Below are 23,309 nucleotides of genomic sequence, written 5' to 3' on the forward strand. Positions count from 1 at the left end.
TTTAGAGGAAAGGCTGAGGGACTTGAGGCTGTTTTCATTAGAGAGAAGAAGGTTGAGAGGTGACTTAATTGAGACATATAAAATAATCAGAGGGTTAGATAGGGTGGATAGGGAGGGCCTTTTTCCTAGGATGGTGACGGCGAGCACGAGGGGGCATAGCTTTAAACTGAGGGGTGAAAGATATAGGACAGATGTCAGAGGTAGTTTCTTTACTCAGAGAGTAGTAAGGGAATGGAACGCTTTTCCTGCAACGGTAGTATATTCGCCAACTTTAGGTACATTTAAGTCGTCATTGGATAAGCATATGGACGTACATGGAATAGTGTAGATTAAATGGGCTTGAGATCGGTATGACAGGTCGGCACAACATATAGGGCCGAAGGGCCTGTACTGTGCTGTAATGTTCTATGTTCTATGTTCTATGTTTTGGCCAATTGGCAGAAAGCAGACAGTAGAGATAAAGGGGTCTTTTTCAGTATCGCAACCAGTGACGAATGGAGTTCCACAGGGGTCCATGTTACGATCACAGCTATTCATGTTGTACATTCATGACCTGGGCAAAGGAACTGAGCGCACTGTTGCTAAGTTTGCAGATGATACAAAGCTAGATGGAGGGGCAGGTAGTGTTGAGGAAGAGGAAGCCTGCAGGAGGACTTGGCTGGCGGAGTGCGAAAAGAAGTGAGAGATGGAATCCAATGCAAAAGTGTAAGGTATGCACTCTGGCAGAAGAAAAGAGGCATAGACTATTTTCTGAATGGGTAAAGGCTTCAGAAATCTGAAGCACAAAAGGAAAAGGACTTGAGATGTAAGCACTGAGACTGAGCTGGTGATTACCAACTCCTCCCAAAACAAAATCCATTTTGTGAAACTCTTAAGAATACCTGTCTTACGGTGGTAGTGTAGTAATTGCTTGCTGGGGTAGGGCTAATTATTTGAATCCAAAACTGCCAAGACTAAAATGCAAGCCCTACACACCATGGTTCTGTATCTTTTGTTTAACTACAAATTTGTCAAGGACAGTCAGGTTTCAATGTCATTGAAGTTGCTTTTAGATTGGTAAATGTATAGATTGTTTGTTACTCATAGCCACTTGCACCATTGTTTAGATGTGCTGGCAATTGATCTGTTGACATTTAATCAGATAATAATCAAACTTTCCCAGATTAACCACAATGCCCTGGAAGTATAGACACCAGGCCTGTCGTGTCCTGCTAACATGACTTATTACAGGAAAGAGCAGAAAACAAAGAGCTGAGATTAAAGACTGAATGTTGCCCTTATTAATCAGTAGAAGTTTTTGCATTTGCAATAAGGAACATTAAAACCAGCATTGATTGACAAGCAGCAATATTGAATGTTTAAGGATTGTAGAAAGCTATCCAGAAAAAGTTATCTGAGAAAATATTGGAGGCTGAGGGGCTAAGAGACCTGATGGAAGTTTATAAAATCATGAGAGGCGTGGACAGGGTGAACAGTGAAAGCCTGGTCTCCAGAGTGAGGAAGTCCAAAACTAGAGGACACCGGTTTAAGGTGAGTGGGAAAAGATTTAAAAAGAAACTAAGGGGCAACTTTTTCATGTGGATGGTGGTGCATGTATGAAATGAGCTGATAGAGGAAGTGGTAGTGGCTGGCACAATTACATATAAAAGGCTCCTGGATAGGTGCATGAACAGGGAGGGTTTAGAGGGATATGAGCCAAATGCTGGCATATGGGACAAAACTAACTTAGGATATCTGGTCAGCATGGATGAGTTGGACCGAAATGTCTGTTTCCGTGCTGTGCATCTCTATGACTCTATGTACCAGAAGGTATTCACAATAATCAATGACTATTATTGGCAGCATCACTGAGACGAACTTCATATTCCAGGCTTATCAATTGAATTTAGTTTTCACCAGCAGTTATGGTTGGAGTGAACACTCCATATTCAGTTTATGACAACTCGTGATATTAGAAACAGTAGGTTATGGTAGAGGGAGGTGAGCCTGGTGAAGCAGGACATAAAGAGAAGAGATGGTTTAGCGTGTGCGGATTGCAATGCACTGGTGTAATAAAGATTAACCCAGAGGACAGCTCAAGAGGAACAAGAAAGGACAATTCAGGGGATTAGTGAGCAAAGGAAATCATAAGACAGGCTGACAGCTACAGATCTCCAAACTCATGGGGTGAGAGAAGCCTAATTCATCTTCAATACAAATGAGCACTTCCATTTAAACAGGGTCGGGAGAGAATGATAAAGGCACAGCAGAGCAAGAGATATCTGGGAAGCTTTCACCCTGAACTGAATGATTACAGTGAAGCTTAGATTAAAGTGCTCATACTGAGGGTTTATGTTCAGATAATTTAGTGAAAGAGCAAAGCTCTAGCTGTTCGTCAGTGGCGGGTATGAGCACACATTACAAGCTTCTGCTTAATGGCACTGTTATGAGAAATAATGTGCTGAATCTTAAGCCTTTGTTTTATTAAGTGTAGTTGCAATGAGTTTTTTAAAGGAATTCTCATCACAACAGTGAAGTAGATTTCTTTCCATACTTTACAAAACTTGGTCATTAACTATCTACCCTTCCTCTATGATGTCCTGCTCATCTGATTCTATTTCCATCTTACCACGTGCTGGACTTACAACAACTTGCCGCTAAGCAGACATCTGCCAAATGAATGATGTCCCTTCCATGAGTGCCATGTGTAAAAGCGTCATTGTGCACCCAAACAAGCACTGTTAGTCCGGAGGTGCCCTGTCATTGAAACATAAAAACATAGAAGATAGGGGTAGGAGGAGGCCATTTGGCCCTTCAAGCCTGCTCCATCATTCTTTATGATCATGGCTGATCATTTAGCTGAATAGCGTAATCCTGCTTTTTCCCCATAACCTTTGATCCCAGTTGCTCCAAGTGCTATATTTAGTTGCCTCTTGAATGCATAAGCTACTTCCTGTGATAACGAATTCCACACGTTGCCACTTTTTGGTGAAGAAATGTGTCCTCATCTGCATCCTACATTGTCTACCCTTTAGCTTATCATTTGTAAATCAAAACAGCTCCCTAGTAAACTGAGACACCTGAATTACAAAACCACATTTATGACTGAATGTATAGCTGGCTACCTCTCATCTCCCAATTATTAGAATATTGAAGTTAATCTCCTGCTAACTTTTGACAGAAACTTCCAGCAACACTGATGATAAAACTTAGAAATGTTATTCATGATGAGTGAGGATTTAATGCAAACGATCCTCATTCTTATTACTGTTCAGAATACCTCTGTGCAATCCTTCTGTTAAAGGCATTGGAAGTTTTACCTACTGTCTTGTGATTCTCTCTTATCCCACCAGCTCAAGTGAATTCAACAGTTCCATCACGTGTTCAAAGCCCACCCCTTTACCCACTTCTTCCTTGCATTCTTTGTTTTAACTGGAATCTTGACCTGGAATTAACTTCTCTAAGGGTAACCCTGTATTCGGAATGGGAATAATTGAGCTGTTGAGGAAGAAGCAATCCAGTTTTGAAAAGTGTACGCGGAACTAATTGATGGAATTTTTGTGCCCTCACACTTCCAGCACTTCCCCTCCACAAACTTCCAAATTGTCTGTTCTCCAGTTGCCTCCTTGACAAAGAACTGGAGCAGGAGTGGGAACTTTTATTTTAGCGATACTGTATCAGAGTCAAAGTTTCCACAGGTTCTTTGGTGCTGCTTACTTCACTCAGCTCTGCCAAAACATACTTCCATTTATATCCAAACCTTGCAATCATTCAACAAATATTTCTCACCCTTGGATGGCTTGAACCCAAGGTCGATGCATTGAAGTCTTTTATTAAAAATAAACTCAACGGGTTGTAACAAGAAAGCAAATAGTGTTAATTTCATTTGCAAAACAGCTCTCATTTGTTAAGGAACTGAAAGGCAAGTGGAAACCATCTAATTGTTAACACTGGAACCTCAACCCACCTGAATACAAATGTCAGGAATGGTTACAGTTGCAAGAGTCCTGTGCAAATGCCTCATTAATGCATATTGGCTTGGAACAAAGTGTGGAGCTGGATGAACGCAGCAGGCCAAGCAGCATCTTAGGAGCACAAAAGCTGATGTTTCAGGCCTAGATCCTTCATCAGAAGAGGGGGATGGGGAGAGGATTCTGAAATAAATAGGGATAGAGGGGGAGGCGGACCGAAGATGGATAGAGGAGAAGATAGGTGGAGAGGAGAGTATAGGTGGGGAGGTGGGGAGGCAGGGAGGGGATAGGTCAGTCCGGGGAGAATGGACAGGTCGATGGGGCGGGATGAGGTTAGTAGGTAGGAAATGGAGGTGTGTTGTGATGTGTGAGGCTGGGATAGGTGAGAGGAAGAATAGGTTATGGAGGCGGGGATGAGCTGGGCTGGTTTTGGGATGCAGTGGGGGGAGGGGAGATTTTGAAGCTTGTGAAATCCACATTGATAACATTGGGCTGCAGGGTTCCACTTGGAACATGTCGGTTTGAAATGTATGAAGCTGTGGAACACACAGATTAACATGCTGGATTTTTTAAAATGCATTCACGCGAGGAGGGCATCATTGGCTAGGCCAGCATTTATTGCCCATCCCTAATTTGCAAAAGTGCAGTTAAGAGTCAAACACATATTCTGTGTGTCTGGAGCCACATGTAGGCCAGACCAGGTAAGGATGCCAGTTTCCTTCTCTAAGGAACATAAGGGAACTGGGTGTGTTTTTCCCCAACAATCAACAATGGATTCATGGCCAATCTTCGACTGTTAAATCAAACTCCACCACCTGCCACAAAAGAATTCAAACCTGGATCCCGAGAACCTCATGGAAACATTGGGGAGCTTGAAAGCAAAATAAGCATCTGTGAGCTCAATGCCACACAAAGAGACTATAGGTATTTGGTCTGCTGCTGTTCAGATCATGGTGGTATATGACAAGGCCAGTGGCTCATGAGAAGAGATGTTGTAATAATTACAGAGTTGTTGTGGAAAATGTTTTACTCTTTTTACCTTCTCCTCCCCGAAAGTCCATTGGAATATAATCCTTTGTCTGAATCGCCATTTGATGAGTTTACAATGCAGGCAATAAATATTGGCAGGCTGGTTTATCAGTGAGGAACTCATAGAAAACACAATTCCAACGAAACAAGTTTCCCATTTTAGGTAGAGCAACTGCAGTGTAAGGGAATCCCCTCCTACCTGCTTATAAACAAGTGTCGCCTTTGATAAGTGCTTTGAAAACTAATGGGAATGATCCATTTAAACTGGCTCAAATTAAGTAAAACTCTCCTCAGTGGTTATCGATCAGCAAGATGAATCTTCACTGACCCTATCCTTTTAGGAGAGGAGCAACAAAACTACTGCTCGTCTCTCAAATTCTGACCTAATACAGATTAGCTAAGCCAACATGGGCCGTAAATAGAATGTGAAAGCTTTAACAAGGCCCTGAGCATCACCACATGAAATCTTCACATTATATTGAAAGATAGAAAGACCTGACTAAACTTTAAGTGAAATAGCTTGGCCTATGCACAGATTAGTTCCATAATAAACTCGTTCCAAACCAAACACAAGTTCCTTAACAAAAATAGGTACCAAAAGACATTGTTAAATATTGCTTAAAGAACTGTGAGAGAATTCACGCTGATCTTTTTTGTTATAAATATTTATTTCTTCATCAACATAACCACAAAATAGGATCTTTTCCTCATGTATCACATGGCTAGTGGTGGAATCATTCAGTGCAGAAATTGGCTTCTGCTTTTTCTATGTTAACACAGTGTCTTCAGTGTAAAAGTATGTCACTGACTGCGATATGCTTTAAGATGTGCTGAGATCACGAAAGACAAATTTATTGTTTTTCTAAAGATGGAATAGAATGTTAGCAATGTCAGCATCCATTTCCAAACAAAGACTTGCATTTACACAACACAGTAAAAAAAATTCCCAGGAATGTTTCAGCTACTTTGAAGTGGAATAAGCTATGTGTAAATAAGACAGTCAGTTTGTATGAAAGACCAATCATGACCATTTTTAGATGGAGCTCATTAAGGAGAGAATGTTAATCAGGGTACCAACCAGATACCACATCAGTGTTTTCATCATCCAGTTAAATGGCTGGAGAAGATTGTGGCTTATCATCTTGACAGGGTGGGCGCTAGGAAGTTGTTTCCGTTAGGCAGGGAGACTAGGACCCCTGGGCACAGCCTTAAAATTAGAGGGGGTAAATTTAAAACTGAAATGAGACGACATTTCTTCAGCCAGAGAGTGGTGGGCTTGTGCAATTCATTGCCACGGAGTGCAGTGGAGGCCGGGACGTTGGACGCCTTCAAGGCAGAGATCAAAAAATTCTTGATCTCAGAAGGAATCAAGGGCTACGGGGAGAGTGCAGGGAAGTGGAGTTGAAATGCCCATCAGCCATGATTTAAATGGTGAAGTGGACTTGATGGGCCGAATGGCCTTACTTCCACTCCTATGTCTTATGGTCTTATTTGACTGTCAACAATGTGGCACACCCTCAGCCCTGCAGTGGATCACCAACTCAGGGGCAGAAGGAAGCACGGAACACAGGAGTTAAAAATTATGCTGTGCATTGGCTTTGCTTACACACAGAGAAAACTTGATAGGAATGTTGTGGCACTCTATGATAGAGCTGATTGAATATATTGCAGAGATAATCATTTTGTGCAAGAGTTTCACTGATCTTTACCTGAACATTGTCCTTTAATTATTTATCTCCATGCAGCCAGCTCAATCATTCGTTCCTGATAAGTTTCAGAGAATGGTTAATCAGAATTAAAGACCAAAATATCTGAATCTGAGTCATAATTCTGCTTAGCTGAAGGTTTCAAAAACATTTTAAAAAATTATGAGCTTTTTTTATTGCTGCTGTAATCCGGTCAACCATCTTCACTGCTCTGAAGACTCCTTTAACTATTTAGCTGTCCTGCTTGATTTTTTTTTGTCAGCAGAAGTGTATTGATTTTACAAAGACAATTCAAAGATTTTATTATTGAACCCAAACCCTTAATTGTTCCCCTTCATATTACCAGAGACACGTAGATTTGACCAACAAAAGATTCCACTTCATATTATTACTGTTTCTCACGTCCCTATAGTCAAAAATTAAATATTAAAGCGTAAGATTTGATGGGTTGTGGCAGACTATTCAAAACTGATATGTTCTAATTAATAAAGCTTATGTTAAATAGAAGAACAGAAAAGCTATTTAAGCCTTGTCATCTATTCAGCCAGACCATAGTTCATCTTCTACTTCGACTATCTTCAGCGTGCTACACCCATCCATGTACCTTCACATTCCTCATATTCAAAGCTCCATTGACTGTTGTCTTGAATAGACTTGACGACAGCTCTCTGGTTTGGGAAATTCCAAAGATTTACCATCCGTTAAAAGAGGCTTCTATTTATCTCAGTCCTAAATGGCTGATTCCTCATTCTAAGACTGTGACCTCAAGATCAAGATTTCCCAGCCATGGCAAACATTATCTCACCCTATCCAAGCCACTTAAAGATCTTATGTGTTTCAGTTAGGGGTGATGGTTATGCAATGTCACTGGAACTGCAACCTGGAGACCAGGATAATACCGTGGGGATAGGAATTCACATCTCACCTCATTGGATGGTGGAATTTAAATTCAATTAATTACATCAGGAATTCAAAGCCTCAATAACGGGGCCCAATAATTGTTGTAAAACCCAACTCTTTTTGAATGTCCTTTAGGCAAGGAATGCCGCTGCCCTTAGCTGATCTAGTCTACGTTTAATTATAGACCAACAGTAAAAATAGTCAGAGATAGTAGGAACTGCTGATAATGGAGAATCTGAGATAACACAGTGTAGAGCTGGATGAACACAGCAGGCCAGGCAGCACCAGAGGAGCAGGAAGGCTGAGGTTTCGGGTCGAGACCCTTCTTCAGAATGGAGTCACCATAGGGTTGCTCTCTCTTTAGAGGGAAGAGAGAGCTGGTGGTGGCTTCACCTGAGTGTCACTAAACCACAGGCAAGGAGACAAGTTGACTTGGAGAGTTCCTCATGGTTACATTAACTGGTGAGAGAATTGAACCCACGATATTGACTGTTTACATCACAAGCCTGCCATCCAGTCAACTGAGCTAAACAAAACCTTTCAGCAATGAAGTTGATCTTAACTACCCACTAAAATTGCTTAGCAAAACACTCAAGGGCAATTGAATTGTCACATTTATTCAATGTAAAAATACAGTAAAAAGTGTGTACTTTTGCCATACATACATGATGAGAGAAGAAGGGAAATAAAAAAGGAAGGATAGAGAACGAAAGAGAAAGAGAAGCAGAGTGCAGCTTCAAATAGAGTGACTTATCTTGCCACCATCTTGCAACAATGCCAGCAACATCCATGAATGGGCAAATTAAAAAGATACCTCTGATTCTTCTAAAATGCAGAGATTGAATAGACCTAGACTCTCAACCTCTCCCCATGGACAATGTTCTTGTTCCAGAAAACAGCTTAGTGAAACTTTGATGCATTTTTGGAAGATAAGAATGGTCCCCTTCTTTCTTAGGGAGATCCAAATTTCATACATTACATCATGTATATCCTCTCCAATGTCCTCTATACTTATAGTAACGTTCCCTTACTCGTATATTCAAATCCCTTCTGTAAAAAAATGAACTATTGAACAGTTTGCCTTTCAAGTTGATTGTTACTTCAATTAGGAAATGCAACTCACTGAATTCAAGCAGCTGCATCTTCAATTGTTTAGTTTAAAGTTATTTGTCCACTTTTTTAAATTCATTCACAGGATGAGGGCATTGCTGACTAGGCAGCATTTACTGCCCATCCCTAATTGCCCAGAGGGCAGTTATGAGTCAACCACATTGTTGTGGGTCTGGGGTTGTATGTCGGCCAGAGTGGGCAAGGATGGAAGTTTCCTTCCCTAAAGGACATTAGTGAACTAAATGGGGTTTTTTCTCCACCCAACAAATGACAATGGATGCACGGTTACCATTAGGCTCTTAATTCCAGATACTTATTGAATTCAAATTCCACTAGCTGCTGCAGCAGGTTTCAAACCAAGGTCCCCAGAATAGATGCTGCTGGGCCTGCTGTGTTCATCTAGCCTCACATTTTATTATCCCCAGAATATTACCTCGGTCTGTGCATTAACAACCCATGATAATAGCACTGGGCCATTGCCTCCCCTATTTTATTTCAAAGAGAAATGTTGCTTGGTAACGTGCAACATTCTCCATCTGACTCCGCAAGGTCTCAGTCCCACTCCAATTAGCCTCAACATACCTGTATCCACACCCATGCCTGCATGGTGTTTGTTGCTCACTTGTTTAATTGAAGTAGATATCATAGCTTAACCAAATTCTATCTTTCCCACACTCATTAGCTGGAAAGTTAGACAAATAAATTTATATGTAGGAAAATGTGGGTTGCATCTAGTCTACGTTTAATTATAGACCGACAGTAAAAATAGTCAGAGATAATAGGAGCTGCCAATAATGGCATGGTGGCTCAGTGGTTAGCACTGCAGCCTCTCAGTGCCAGGGGCCCGGGTTCAATTCCGGTCTCAGGCAACTCTGTGCGGAGTTTGCACATTCTCCCTGTGTCTGCATGGGTGTCCTCCGGGTTCATCCCACAATCCAAAGATGTGCAGGCTGGTGGATTGGCTATGTTAAATTGCCCGTAGTGTTCAGGGGTGTGTGGGTTATAGGGGGATGGGTCTGGGTGGGATGCTCCAAGGGGTGGTGTGGACTTGTTGGGCTGAAGGGCCTGTTTCCACACTGTAGGGAATCTAATCTAAAAAATTACCCACATGATTGATACAAGTCAAGGTGAAGACTTGACTTTTAATGTGTTTTAAAATGCATTGAATGTGCTTCACTTCATGTTGTCCAGCAAATTCTCTGGTTGGGGAAAAAAAGTTGGCCCAAAAGCCATTGGACTGTCTACCTGATCCAATGGGATTTAACTTTTTCTTATTATGAGATCACTTCTCTCCATTATGCTTACAACAGTGGTAATCCAGATTCTATCTTTCTATTTGTCTTCTGTGTTGTACAGCATCATTGTCAATTGCAACTCAAGAAAGCAAGGAACCTCATTACCAGTGCCTTTTTTCAAGCAATAATCTGCCATGAGCTGAAATGAGATAAATGATTTCTGGGGTGAGCTGGTGAGGACCTCATAACCTTCAGTGCGCTGGGTGTAAATGATACACAGGTTGTTCCACGACTAATTTAGTGATGGTACTCCTGCTTCAGTCCAGAATTGGGCTACGACTTGGCAATATCTTCCCCGGTACAAAAACAAAAAATTCTGGAGAAGCTCAGCAGGCCTGACAGTGTCTATGAAGAGAAAGCAGGGCTAACATTTTCAGGTCTAGCGACACTGCCTCAGAACTAATTTGAGCAAGGAAATGGTTGGTATATATGCTGAAGATGGGGCGGGGGCAGGAGGAAGAAATAAAAGAGAGGTAACAATGGATCCTAGAGAGAGAGAGAGAGAGAGAGAGAGAGAGAAAGAGAGAGAGAGAGAGAAGAACACAGTTGGGCAGATAAAGGGGAAGAGGCTTCTGAAATAAATAGGGAGAGAGAGGGAGACGGATCGAAGCAGGATAGAGGAGAAGATGGGTGGAGAGGAGACAGACAACTTAAAGAGGCTGGGTTGGAGCCAGTAAAGGTGAGTGTAGGTGGGGAGGTAGAGAGGAGATAGGTCAGTCCAGGGGGGACGGACAGGTCAAGGGGGCGGGATGAGGTTAGGGTTAGGGCTCCCCGGTCCCCAACACCTCATCTTTACTATGGATGTCCAGTCCCTATACACCTGCATTCCCCATGCAGATGGCCTAAAGGCCTTCTGCTTCTTCCTGTCCCGCAGGCCTGATCAGTCCCCCTCCACTGACACCCTCATCCGCTTAGCCAAACTTGACCTCACCCTCAACAACTTCTCTTGCAATTCCTCCCACTTCTGATAGACAAAGTGGGTGGTCATGGGCACCCGCATGGGCCCAAGCTATGCCTGCCTCTTTTTAGGTTATGTGGAACAATCCCTCTTCTGTACCTACACTGGCCCTAAACCCCACCTCTTCCTCCATTACATTGATGACCGTATCGGCGCTGCCTCATGCTCCCACAAGAAGCTCAATCAGTTCATCCACTTCACCAACACCTTTCACCCCAACTATAAGTCCACCTGGACTATCTCTAACACCTCCCTCACCTTCCTGGACCTCTCTGTCTCCGTCTCTGGCAAGAACCTAGAAAGCAATATCCATTTCAAGCCCACTGACTCCCACAGCTACCTAGAATACACCTCCTCCCACCCAACCTCCTGAAAAAATGCCATCCCCTATTCCTAATTCCTTTGCCTCCGCTGCATCTGCTCCCAGGTTGAAGCATTCCACTCCCATACATCTCAGATGTCGTCGCTTTTCAAGGACCGCAAATTCCCCCCTGCAGTGGCTGAGAACACCCTTGACCGTGTCTCCTGTATTTCCTGCAACCCATCCCGCCCACCCCGTCCCTGCAATAACATCCAAAAAAGAATCCCCCTCATCCTCACGTACCAGCCCACCAACCTCCAGATCCAATGCATCATCCTCTGACACTTCCACCATCTGCAATCCGTCCCCACCGCCAAAGACATTTTTCCCTCCCCACCCTTGTCTTCATTCCGGAGGGACCACTCTCTCTGTGACTCCCTTGTCCGCTCCACACTCCTCTCCGGTCCCACCACACCTGGCGCTTCTCCCTGCAACTGCAGGAAATGCTACACCTGCCCCTACATCTCCCCCCTCATCCTCATCCCAGGCCCCAAGATGACCTTCCACATCAAGCAGATGTTCACCTGCACATCTGCTAAAGTGGTACACTGCATCCGTTGTACCCTTTGTGGCCTACTCTACATCGGGGAAACCAAGCGGAGGCTTGGGGGCCACTTTGCAGAACACCGACGCTTGGTTCGCAATAAACAACTGCACCTCCTAGTCGCAAACCATTTCAATTCCCCCTCCCATTCCTTAGATGACATGTCCATCCTGGGCTTCCTGCAGTGCCACAATGATGCCATTTGAACGTTGCAGGAACAGCAACTCATATTCCGTTTGGGAAACCTGCAGCCCAATGGTATCAATGTGGACTTCACAAGCTTAAAAATCTTCCCTCCCCCCACTGCATCCCAAAACCAGCCCAGCTCGTTCCTGCCTCCCTAATCTGTTCTTCATCTCACCTATCCCCTCCTCTGACCTCAAGCCGCACCCCAATTTCCTACCTACTAACCTCATCCCGTCCCCTTGACCTGTCCGTCCTCCCTGGACTGACCTATCCCTCCCTACCTCCCCACCTACGTTCACCTTTACTGGCTACATCCCCGCCTCTTTGACTTGTCTGTCTCCTCTCCACCTATCTTCTCCTCTATCCATCTTCGATCCGCCTCACCCTCTCTCCCTATTTATTTCAGAACCTTCTTTCCCTCCCCCGTTTCTGATAAAGGGTCTTGGCCCGAAACATCAGCTTTCCTGACCCTAAGATGCTGCTTGGCCTGCTGTATTCATCTTGCTCCACACCTCGTTATCTCGGATTCTCCAGCATTTGCAGTTCCTGTTATCTCTGGGCAGACAATGGACTGGGTAAAGGTCAGCCTGGAAGAATCAATATTTGCTAATGGAGACAGTTAGTGGCTGACCATGGCTTGTTTGTGGGAGCCACCAAGTAACGTGTTTGTTGGGTTAAGGACACGAGAGAAGGTGTTCAGGCCCTAACATTATTGAACTCAATATTGAGTCCAGAAAGTTACAGAGTTCCCAAGTGGAAAATAAACTGCTGTTCTTCCAGCTTGCACCGACATTCAGTGGAGCCCTGCAGCAAGCCCGAGACAGAGATGTTGGCCAGGGAACATGGTAGTGATTTGCTTCCTTCTCTGTCCCAAGTAAAATCTGAATTGTTTTGATTCTCACCACAGAATGGGCAGAGGGCCCATAGTGTATACTTACCACATTTAGCACGACCAGGTTTACAGTCAGAATGTCAAAAGAGTACAAATCCGACTTATTAAGTGCTCTGAGCATTACAGCAGTCCCAGTCCTTTTCTTGCAGCACGTTCGTTGATCCAGTAAATGGATTGAAATTGTCATCAGTGATCCTCAAATAAGTTGGCTGAGGGGAAAAAAGAAATTAGATTTTCACTCCGAGTGCTAGGACTCCAGGTAAAATAGGAGCCAATTAGGCCTGGCTTAGCTTCTCTTCTGTGTTTGAATAGCCTGCCAGCACTCATTGCCTTGCATTGCACAGGAAGAATCGGCCAGACTGCTAACTCCCGCTGAGTTTGGATCTGGGCAGAATTGATTATTTACCTCACACAGTTTATTTATTTGCATGTTGTGATTGAGTTGCTGGTGTGTGATTTATCTGTTATTTCTGCTGTATTAGTCAGTCCACATTAAAAGCCTTTGAAGAGCCCATTACTTTCTTGACTAGCTTGCTACAGTGTGAAATTAATGATATATCACCTTTCCAAGGCTAACAGCACATCATTGACATTAGTGAATCTGTTTAGTTGATTTCACTTCTTGTATTGTGACCAAAATTCCTTTGGCAAAACCATTTAAGCCCACACCCACTACCATCTGGGACAAGGGCAGATAATAACATGGGAACACCGCCAACTACAAATTCCCCTTACTTGTCCTACTTAGAGCTATATCACTGTTTCTTCACTGTAGCTGGATCAAAATCCCAGAATTCCCTCCCTGAAGGAATTGTCAGTCTACGCAAAATGCATGGACTGCAGCGGTTCAAGAAGGCGGCTCACCATCACCTTCTGAAGGGCAACCAGGAGCAGGCCAGCAATGTCTATAACCCACCAGTGAATAAAAAACCAAATTCCCTGCCCTCCTCTTCTCCCACCATATCTAAAGGTGTTCATCAGTCATTCCTGAAGGTGGTTATCACTTTCTCCTGAAGGTGGTTGATCATTCTGTCTCGAAGGTGTTTGATCACTGTCTCCTGAAAGAGTCGATCATTCCTGAAGTGATTTAGCATGTTATCCTGAAGTTGTGCTCACTCTCTTCTGAAAGTGCTAATCACCCTATCCTGAAAGTTTTAATCGCTTTTCCCTGAAATTTTTGACACCTTAACGAGAGACAATTCCTCTTGGTCCAACCAATGATAAACAAAGCAAGTGAATTCCCTTGATCTTGTAGACAAATATTCTGAGTTGGCTCAATACTACATAGGTCCTCTCTTGCCTTCACATCCATCTTTCTGTTTGTGAGCTCTGGGCAGTGACAACTGGTTGACTTTCTTTCAGTAGACAAGTGGTACTGTAGCTAACTCTTGAGCCCACCCAATATCTCCCTCTGTAAGAAATGACTCAAGTGCAATCAGAAATTGAACATGGTCTGAAGGTTCTTGCAGTTCCCCAGGAACCTGGTTGAAAATTTGAAACCCCTGCAGTATAAATGAATTAGTGAATGATTTATCTCCAATTTCTCCACAAGGATGAAAAATAAGATATGCATCATTCCTCAGAGCTGGAAAGTTTTTAAAATTGTTGCTTCCAGCCCTTGCAGTATTGATTCACGAGAACCTTCTGGCACCATGTACAAATGGCTGCTTGGTGAGCCTGGATATCTGCCTGTCTAGTCATTGGGCTGGGAGGGCAGTGGGTATTATCGCTGACTTTGTTGCTATCTACACAAGGGCCCTATTGCTTTATCATTCATTCCTGTGCTGCGGACACAGTTAGCAAGACTGAATGCCATTGCCTGTTCCTTGTCACCCAGAGAAAGTTGGAAGTGCATCTTCTTTTTCACGGTTGTAGGTAGCATTTTAATACAATTTAAGTCACTTGTTATAGATAACACAGTGTGGAACTGGAGGAACACAGCAGAAAATGAAGAAGGGTCCCAACACAAAATGTCAATTTTCCTACTCCTCTGATGTTGCCTGGCCTGCTGTGTTCTTTTAGCTCCACATTGTGTTATCTCTGTCTCCGGCATCTGCAGTTCTCACTATCTCTGATTGAGTGGCTTGTTAAACCAGTTTGATGGGTATTTAAGAGTCAATCTGTGAAACTCAAAGCCATTCATAGACAGGTCCATGAAGAGATAACAGGTTAATTGCCTTGAAAGTAATTTTTTTTTAAACCTGTTGGTTGTTATGTTAACCATAGTCTAACAGCTTCTTCACTCAACAACATACTCAGAGTTGGTCTTCTTTCACATGAAGTTATACACATTCACCTTGCTGGCTGTGAGCTTTGGCTTTGGGATACTTGAGGAAAGATATAAATGGTTAACCTCATCAATAAACAAATATTTGCTAAAGAAACAGAAATTACTGGCAAAACTCTGCAAGTCTGAAAGGACCTGTGGAGAGAAAGCAACATCGATCTTTCGCATCCAGTGTCCTTTCTTCAGAATTGGAATAAAATTCTAATACCTAGTAAGAATGTGAATAAGGAACATGCCATGACAATATTAGATTACATGTAACTCACATCTAAAGGAAATAATGCACTGGTGAAAGCTAACTCTACCATGCTCATGTGCAAAGTTATATTGTACTCGAGTTACCTATGGAAAGATGTTTCTGTTATACATTTTCCTGTTAAACTATTCAGAGAAATTATTACATACACAGGAGTAGGTGGGACCTGAACCTAATCCAGAGGTTGGGACACACCAAGGCATCACAAAAGCCCTTATGTATCTACTTATAGACAATAATTTGTTCAATAATAGTTCAGAGAGATCATACAACTTCAGCAGCACCACACATTGCTCATAAGTAGACTATTCCTATCACTCATCTGAGTTGGGAGATCTACATTGGATATAAATGACCCAAGACACAAGATTTCACCCAAAGTAACAACAGTTTATTAAGACTATAAAATATAGGAACAGAAATAGACCATTCAAACCATCACGTTTGCTGCACTGTTCAATGAGATCATGGCAGATCCGATAACTTCAACTTCATTTTTCTGCCTTATTCCACCACCCATAATTCCCTGACTGATTAAAAATCTGCCTATCTCAGCCTCAAAAATACTCAGCGATCTGGCCTCAACACCACTCTGCAGTAAAGAATTCTAGAGATAGGCTAAACTCCAAGAGAAGAAATTTCCTCTCCTCTCTGAGACTATGCCCTCTGGTCCCAGACTCTCTGTCAAGGGGCAACAACCACTTTGTGTCTAACCTGTCAAGTGCCCGAAGAGCCTTGAATGTTTCAGTAAGAATCACAAAATAGCCACGTTGCAGGACAAAGCCATTTCGCCCATACTAACCTTCCAAAATACATCCCATCCAGACCTAGCCTACTACCTATTCCCACATTTTTAACCAGGGCCAGTCCACATAGCTTGCACATCTTTGGATAGTGTGAGGAAACCAGAGCACCTGGCAGAAGGAGGGAGAATGTGCAAACTTCACAGAGTCAGCCAAGGCTGAGATTGAACCTTGGTCCCCAGCACAGTGAGGCAGCAGTACTAATTGCTGAGCAACTATGCTGCCTCACATTCTTCTAAATCCTAATGAGCACAAGCCCAACTTCCTCAAATGTTCCTCATAAGACATTCCCTCCACACTTAAGATTGACCTAGCAAACCGTCACTGAACTGCCTCTAATGCCAGTACATGTTTCTAAGGGGACAAACTGTTCATTTTTTTCCCAGGTGTGATCTGACTAGTGGCTTGTACAGCTTCAGCAAGATTTTCCTACTATTTATACGCTATGAAATACAGGCCAGTGTTCTTTTTTCCCTCCTTATCACATGCTGAACTTGTATGCGAGCTATTACTTATATTTTTTTTCTGTTAATACAATCAGTTGAACAATTTAATACTCCTCACAACTAGTGAATGCCATTCTGCTTTAGTTAGTTAGTCTGGTCAAATTTTTAGTTGGTCAGATTTTTAGTTAGTGAGTCAGAAGATGTGGGCTCTCCTTTCAGGTAGCTGACCAGGCTATCCTCACTTCCTTGACAGGCAGAAATAATAGCCTGGAGCTAATGAGCACCATGCTGAACTAGATGCTGCTTCCTGCTCTGCCTCCTACACACTGTCTGATTGGTCCATTTCCAAGATGCCAACAATCCATGAGTGTTGGCTCACGTTCACTCCAGCAACCCTCCCCAGCAGAGAGGTTTCCACGACAACTGGCCATCATCTTTCTAGATCTGTCTACTTACACAGAAGCTGGGCTCCAATCTGGTCTTCATGCAGTGTCATATCCTGTTTATACCACTTGGTTTGTGAGGTAGAAAGTGGGGGCTAACTCTCTCAATCTGTGCCTGGTTTCACCAAGCAACCATTGCATAAGAATAGCTCCAAAATTCTACTTAATGATCATAGAATCCCAACAGTGTGGAAACAGGCCCTTCGGCCCTACAAATTCATACCGCCCATCAGAGAATCCCACATAGACCCTTGTAACCCACCTCATCTACACGGGCAATTTAGCATGGTCAATCCAACTAGCTTGCATGTCTTTGGACTGTGCGAGGAAATCGGAGCACCTGGAGGAAGCATATATAGATACAGCGAGAATGTGTAAACTCCAATCAGACTGTTGCCCAAGGGTGGAATCGAACCTGCATCCCCTTGCACTGTGAGGCAGCAGTGCTAACTACTGAGACACTGTGCCACCCCTGCTTCATAAGGTGGTCTACATACTGCATCAAATTTAACAAGACAAAACTATAAGAAAATTGCATGTATGCATTTATGTTGGAGAAAATATTTGACCTTTGTTTAGACAGCTGTCTAAATTTAAGACAAAACTGGCGATTTATCATCAAAGTTCATTAATAACACTCACACAGTGCTAGCTGATGCTACTACAAGACAAATCAGATCTCAGAATGAAACCTATTTGAATGGGTTCTTTTTAAAAATGAAGATCATTCACTGAAACATAAACACATGAGGCTTCAGATTTTCTTTAAAATTAAAATAGAAGTTTATTACATTAAAAGGAAAATAACAGAGTTGAACAAAGCTAAGTAAATACGGATGACAGGTTGACAGATCTTAAAACACAAGCAAATCATAGCCTCATTTATTCCCCAGCATCTTATAGAGTCAGACCCAGAGAATGTACCCTCCCTCTCAAATCTTCAAGCTTAACTCAACTGCTTCTTCCCAGTGCTCTCTAATGACTGTTCAGCTTTCTTACATGAATATTAATGAAGCTGAAAGCTTAGAATTTCTCAGCTTTCAATGACCTGCAGATTTCTACCCAAACACTCTTGGACTGGAAATTGTATAAACTGAGTTCCTACAAAAGTAATCAGAGATAATGGGAACTGCAGATGCTGGAAAATCCAAGATAATAAAGTGTGAAGCTAGATGAACACAGCAGGCCAAGCAGCATCTCAGGAGCACAAAAGCTGATGTTTCGAGCCTAGACGCTTCATCATGAAGGGTCTAGGCCTGAAACATCAGCTTTTGTGCTCCTGAGATGCTACTTGGCCTGCTGTGTTCATCCAGCTTCACACTTCGTTATCCTACAAAAGTAACTTATTTCCTGAACTGATCTGTATTCCTTTCGAGGAGAGAAATTTTATTACACTTCTGACGCCAGTATTTACACTCCAGGCCATAAAACCAACAGTTTTTAAATAATTTCATTAAATGTTCAGGGGTTCCCTGCTCGCTGATGCATATTGGATTAGATAATTTTCACAGAAAGACTGGCTGACTTACTTTTTTTCATAATCCCATCACTAAAGTAACCAATGCCCATACGCCTCTAGTTTGGATTCCAAACTCTAAAACTGATATTTTACTCACTTTTCATCATAACACACAGACAAAAGATAGCTTAAACACTTGGAAAAAATACTTGACCTTCATTTATATTGTTGTCAAATATTAAATTCATAGTTTTAAGGTCAGCACTTGGCAGTTTTAGGTCAAATTTCCTAGCGCTCTCTTTATCTATGTTAGACTTATAAATATGCTCTAACAATTTTATGCCTCTTATGATTTTGCATTGACTTTACTAGCCTTCACTATATTTGAATATAATGCCAGCAAATAGCAATTATGAAGCTGATTTTTCTCTGTTTTCGGAAATAGCTTCCTTGATATAATGATCCTTTTACGTTGTTCAAAACACAGCAGTTGCCCACACATAACAACTCTGTCTTAGCAACAACACAAAATAATAAACTCAGAAGAAACTTTGCTCCTACCACTTGCACTCCAAATGCATAGTGATGCCAAACATGGGAAGTATTCTCCTACAGAAGGCTGTCTAGTGGATTTTGCTTCCATTGAGCGACGTGGGTTCAGTGGAGAATTTCACCCGCTAATATTACTTTGAAACTGGAGGAGCATTTTGCAAGCTTATCTGTGGTGATTGGAACCAGGTTAACCTCATTGATTATGTGGTCAGTGATTGGGGTGTTAAGCTGGGTCAGTCGAGAGAGTCCTGGCTGACCAATATAACCAGGAGATAAGGTGAAAAAATAAGTATAATAAGGGGATTAGAATCTCCTCAGTTCAGGGACTGACTGTGAGCTGGCTGACCACAGCCAGTGTACTGTGTACAAATAAATGAAGGGTGTCTTGGTGACGGGATACCGGTCTCTATGCGGTTATTTCACTGTCTCATTTTAGTTCAACAAGATGTTATTGTCACTTTTAGAAACAAATATTAGTTCATGAGATACTGAGGACCACTGCAAATTCCGGCATATACATTGCTTGTCCCTGGTTACCATGAGATGCCGATGGGAGGTCTCATCCATGAACTGCTGCTGCAATTTCACATGTGGTCTCTCCTTAATGGCAACTAATAGACATCCCCCTCAGAATGGGACTGGAATGAAATATAGGTCACATCAGGTAACAATGGCAATCTCATCTCGAAAACAGATTACAGATGGCATTGTATTAGCTCTCGATTTCAGGTTCTGAGCATTTATTTCTGCACGCGTGTACAAATTCCCAAATTTCCTTTTTGCACTCAACGTGTCTCAGAATCTGCACCTTTTTTGCAGAATGCCGCGACATCCTCCTGCCCATGATGACTGATGAGCTGAAGGCCCAGCTGGATCAGAAAGAGGACAGACAACAGAACCAGGAATTAAAGTTCTGCATCGAATTACTCAATCACATCCTGGAGGTGCTCAGTCAGCCCAATGTGGTAGGTGAATCTGGTCATGGTTTCAAAAATTTCCCTCTTTACTCTGACACTTTTTTGTATGTATTTGTTATTTCTTGGGATAAGGGCATCACTAATCATACTTGAACTGATAGGCTTGCTATGGTCATTTCATAGAACAACTAAGAGTTAAACCAGCAAAGTTCGAAAGAAGAGTCGTATCAGACTCAAAATATTCTTTCTCTCCACAAATGTTGCCAGGCCAGCTGATTTCCTCCAGCATTTCTTGTACATGTTTCAGATTTCCAGCATCTGCACTATTTTGCCTTTGTTATAAAGGTTAACCACAATGTTGTGAGTCTGAACTTACATGTAGATCAGATTGATGACAGACTTTCCTCCGCTAAAGATAAAAAAAATGTTAATGAATAAGATCATGTAGAGCTGGATGAACAAAACAGGCCAAGCAGCAAGAGGAGCAGGAAAGCTGACATTTCGGGTCTAGACCTTTTTTGAACGCTTTTTTGTGAAGAAGGGCCTAGGTCCGAAACATCAGTTTTTCTGCTCCTCTGATGCTGCTTTGCCTGCTGTGTTCATCCAGCTCCACACCTTGTTATCTCAGATTCCCCAACACTGGCAGTTCCTACTATCTCAGTGAATAAGATTTTTTTTTGCAGCAGTCAGTATTAGTTTTGTGATAACTGTTGCTAAAGCTAGTTTCATAATGTATGAAATAGTAAGAACTGCCAATGATGGAGTCAGAGATAACAAAGAGTGGAGCTGGAGGAACATAGCAAGTCAGGCAGCATTAGAGGAGCAGGAGAGTTGATGTTTCAGGTCGGGATACTCCATCGGATAAAGGGTCCCGACCTGAAATGTCAACATTCCCACTCCTCTGGCATTGCCTGGCCTGCTGTGTACCTCCAACTCCACTCTTCGTACTTTATGTGTCATGGTGGGATTTGAATCCATTTTGCCGGAGAAGTAGCCCGGGTCTTCAAGATATTAAGAGGAAATGACGGGGCAAATGAAGTTAAACTATTTACAGTAGCTGGAGACACTAGAACTAGGGAACGTAGTCTGAGAAATAGGGCCAGACCATTCAGGAGAGATGTCAGAATGCATTTCAACAGACAAAGGGTGATAAATGTTTGAAACCCTTCACACAAGTGGCTGACGATGCTGAATCAGTTGTCAATTTTAAATCTGGGATAGATAAATTTTCGCTAAGCGAAGTGATATGGGTCAAAAGCAGATATATTGTGTTAGGCCGCAGACGACCCATGATCTCATTGAACGGCTGTTCAGGCTTGAGGGACTGAATGGCCTACTGATATTCCAATGTATCTCAGACACTACTTCATTTAAATTGATATGAAGTAACAAGCATAAGTTTGCAACAAATTAGTTCTGTGAAAATAAATACTGATACTCAGGCGAATACACAAAAAGTGTATAGCTATTCACATGCATTCTACAAACTGGGGTCAACACAGCTAAATGGTTAAGAGATAACAAAGTGTAGTGCTGGATGAACACAGCAGGCCAAGCAGCATCTTAGGAGCACAAAAGCTGACGTTTCAGGCCTAGACCCTTCATCAGAAAACAGCTAAATGTTTGCCTGCTTGTCTTCGACGCAGTGACTGCACATCAAATAATTTACAGTATCTGAGAGGTTTTGACGTATGGTAACACATAAATGTAAATCTTTATGAAATATGGTTAGAGTTAGGGTGACGCTAACCCTAACCCTAAACTTAAGCCCCGGCATTAAATTTTCCAACAGACAGTGTTCATCGGACTAATAATATTCATGCAACTCATTGGGTTGAATTTTCATAGCCGCTGAACAATGTGGGCATTGATGGGTCCAAAGGTCAGAACTTCCGTCTGTGGCAAGTAGGAGAATCGGACAAGCAGGGGGCAGTACAGAGCTTAAGTAATAATGTGAGTTTGGGAAGAAAGCATGAGAAAACCAGTGAGGTCCCACAGAGACCCTTCATGAAATGTCTGCATGTCATCAGCAAATTTAGCAATAACTCATTCCCTTCAGTCAAGTCATTTTTATATGTTGTAAAATGTTAAAACTCCAATAATAGTTTCTGTGGTACACCATTCATTCCACCTTGGCAACCAGAAAAGGCCCATTTATGCCTATTCTCTGTTCCCTGTTAGCTAACCAATCCTGTATTGATTTTGTAATGTTATGCCCATTATAATTTTATTTTCATCTACTTTATTTTCCATCACCACCATTGATGTGGTGCTTTATCAAATGCCTTCTGGAAATATAAATACGGTGCATCCATCATGTTTCTTTAATCCACATCAGATGTTATTTGCTCAAATAATGTCAGTAAACTGATTAGACATGATTTCCTTTTCTGAAACCATGTTGCTTCTGCCACTTCACCTTTCCTGAATCAAGCAAATTTTGGAAAATTAAAACCAATGCCCTAGCTCAATTGCCATTTATGTTAAGACCATAGTAGGAAGTCAATCAGGACTTGAGGACTTCCTTTCTGGTTTGATTCAAAGCAGGTCATGTTCTCAAAACATTACAGGAAATGCTCCTTTAGGTCATGTTTGCCCATTTGATTTTTCCAGTTCAAATTTAGATTAAAATTCCCGATAATTATCACTACACCTTTCTGACAAACTCCCATTATTTCCTCCTTTAAGCCCCTTTCTATGGAAGGGTGTTAGGGGACCTCTGTTAGGGGACAAGTATGATACTCCCACAATAGACTGTAATGCGCTGCCTGGGAGGCTAGTAGAGACGGAAAGCCTCACATCCTTTAAAAAGTAACATTCAAGACCACAAGCCAAGTGTTGGAAGGCAGCGTTAGTGCCAATAGGTTGGTGCAGACTCAAAGGGCCCAAGGGCCTATCTGTGCCGTAAGTCCCTATGACACTAATGGACTTCTTGCCTTTATCATTTCTTGCCAACTGCTCCTGCATCTTGGTTTCCAGATCTTAAGTCAGCCCTCTCTGTTATGCTAATACCTTGATTAATTAACGTAGACATCCCTCCACCTTTTCCTGTCTCCTCTCCTTCCTACTCTCCAATATTCCAGTCAGAGTCAAGATCATCTACCGGCTTTTCCTCTGTAATGACTCTCAGTTAATAGTTATTTTATCTCTATTTGTGCTATTAATTCATATGTTTTGTTGCAAACGCTTCATTCATTCAGATATAGACCCTTTAG

General features: G+C 42.3%; 1 protein-coding gene across 3 annotated transcripts in view; it reads left to right on the forward strand.

Moving 5' to 3' along the window:
• LOC125458253 (dedicator of cytokinesis protein 2-like) overlaps positions 1–23,309 on the forward strand; it is a 604,879-nt gene that overhangs the window by 230,421 nt on the left and 351,149 nt on the right. For all 3 annotated transcript variants that reach the window (XM_048543364.1, XM_059650772.1, XM_059650774.1), the window contains exon 26: positions 19,997–20,142. In XM_048543364.1, the coding sequence (XP_048399321.1) occupies positions 19,997–20,142 (146 nt within the window). The remainder of the gene's footprint in view (positions 1–19,996; positions 20,143–23,309) is intronic.

The sequence above is a fragment of the Stegostoma tigrinum genome, chromosome 13 (assembly GCF_030684315.1).
Source record: "Stegostoma tigrinum isolate sSteTig4 chromosome 13, sSteTig4.hap1, whole genome shotgun sequence".
Classification (NCBI taxonomy): Eukaryota; Metazoa; Chordata; class Chondrichthyes; order Orectolobiformes; family Stegostomatidae; genus Stegostoma; species Stegostoma tigrinum.